The sequence below is a fragment of the Glycine soja genome, chromosome 3, assembly GCF_004193775.1.
Source record: "Glycine soja cultivar W05 chromosome 3, ASM419377v2, whole genome shotgun sequence".
Taxonomy (NCBI): domain Eukaryota; kingdom Viridiplantae; phylum Streptophyta; class Magnoliopsida; order Fabales; family Fabaceae; genus Glycine; species Glycine soja.
The window spans coordinates 33354088-33355501 of record NC_041004.1 but is presented as its reverse complement, the minus strand read 5'-3'; the positions used below and the strand labels follow the sequence as shown (position 1 = coordinate 33355501).

The 1414-nt window shown below is 37.4% G+C and overlaps 1 protein-coding gene across 1 annotated transcript; it reads left to right on the top strand.

The window, feature by feature from the left end:
- The first annotated feature begins 584 nt into the window (after positions 1-584).
- Positions 585-1175, top strand: LOC114405172. The gene has a single exon (XM_028367815.1). The coding sequence runs from the start codon at positions 585-587 to the stop codon at positions 1173-1175; it is 591 nt and encodes a 196-aa protein (XP_028223616.1).
- The last annotated feature ends 239 nt before the right edge of the window (positions 1176-1414 follow it).

Genomic DNA, 1414 nt, shown 5'->3' with positions numbered 1-1414 from the left:
TAGTTTACCATGATGTAGTTTTTCAAACATTTACTGCTATCACAATTGGGTGCAAATTTAACCATTACAGATGCTTTCCATTTGATTGTGTGTCTAGTAATTTTAATTAAATTGATTGAACCATTATGTTGCCAAAATAACCTCTATTGTGTAAATTGATTTAATTAAATTGCATGGATGTTAGTATGGAATTATTTATGCGAATTGTGTTCGGCCCAAAGGAAGACGCAATTTGGCCAAATAATAACATACCTGCGATGATGAATATGTGACAATTATTAAGTTTTTTTTTTCATGAGAATAATAGTCGGTCCAAAGAAAGACTATTATTTGTCAGAACTAATTATCAATGTTTGATCATTGCGTTGAGAGTACCAATTACAAATTAATTTCTCTGTCCAAAGACTATAATTAATGTTGTACTAGGTATCTTGTGATGGATCTGTTATGGGAAATATTTGCATGTCTTGTTATATATATTTTATATGACTTGCTTGATTATCTGTGAACATTTTTTTTGTGTTCTCTGTTTAGTTAATATTACCAGTGTTGCAAATGTTACTGCCCAAGTGAATTCTATCCCAATGCTAAATGGGACAAATTTTAAGGTCTGGAAGGAAGTCGTAGAAATTGTTCTTGGTTGTATGGATTTGGACTTGGCATTGAGGACGGAACGACCCATTTCCACTCCGGAAACCTCTAATGAGGTAAAAATTGAGAAGTGGGATCGGTCCAACCGAATGTGCCTTATGATCATGAAGCGCTCTATTCCAGAGGCGTTTCGGGGCTCTATTTCTGAGGGTCAAAGTGCAAAGAAATTCCTTGAGGAAATCGAGCAATACTTTGCCAAAAATGAAAAGGCAGAGACGAGTAACCTTTTGGCCAAACTCATCTCCATGAAGTATAAAGGCAAAGGAAACATAAGGGAGTACATTATGGAGATGCCCAATCTCGCATCAAAACTCAAGTCACTTAAGTTAGAGCTTGGTGAAGACTTGTTTGTGCACTTGGTTTTGATCTCGCTTCCTGCACACTTTGGGCAATTCAAAGTGAGCTATAACACTCAGAAGGACAAATGGTCCCTCAATGAGCTTATATCTCACTGTGTGCAAGAGGAGGAGAGGCTGCAGAGAGATAGGACTGAAAGTGCTCACTTGACTTCGACCTCAGAATAAGAAAAGGAAAAAGGCTAAGGGTGTTGCGGAAGGGACTTCTCAGCAAAAGAAGCAAAATAAGGATGAGAAATTTACCTGTTACTTCTGCAAGAAGTCGGGACACATGAAGAAAGAGTGTCCCAAGTATGCCGCATGGCATGTGAAGAAAGGTAAATTTCTTACTCTAGTTTGTTCAGAAGTTAATTTGGTTTTTGTACCTAAAGATACTTGGTGGGTAGATTCTGGTGCTACTACTCACA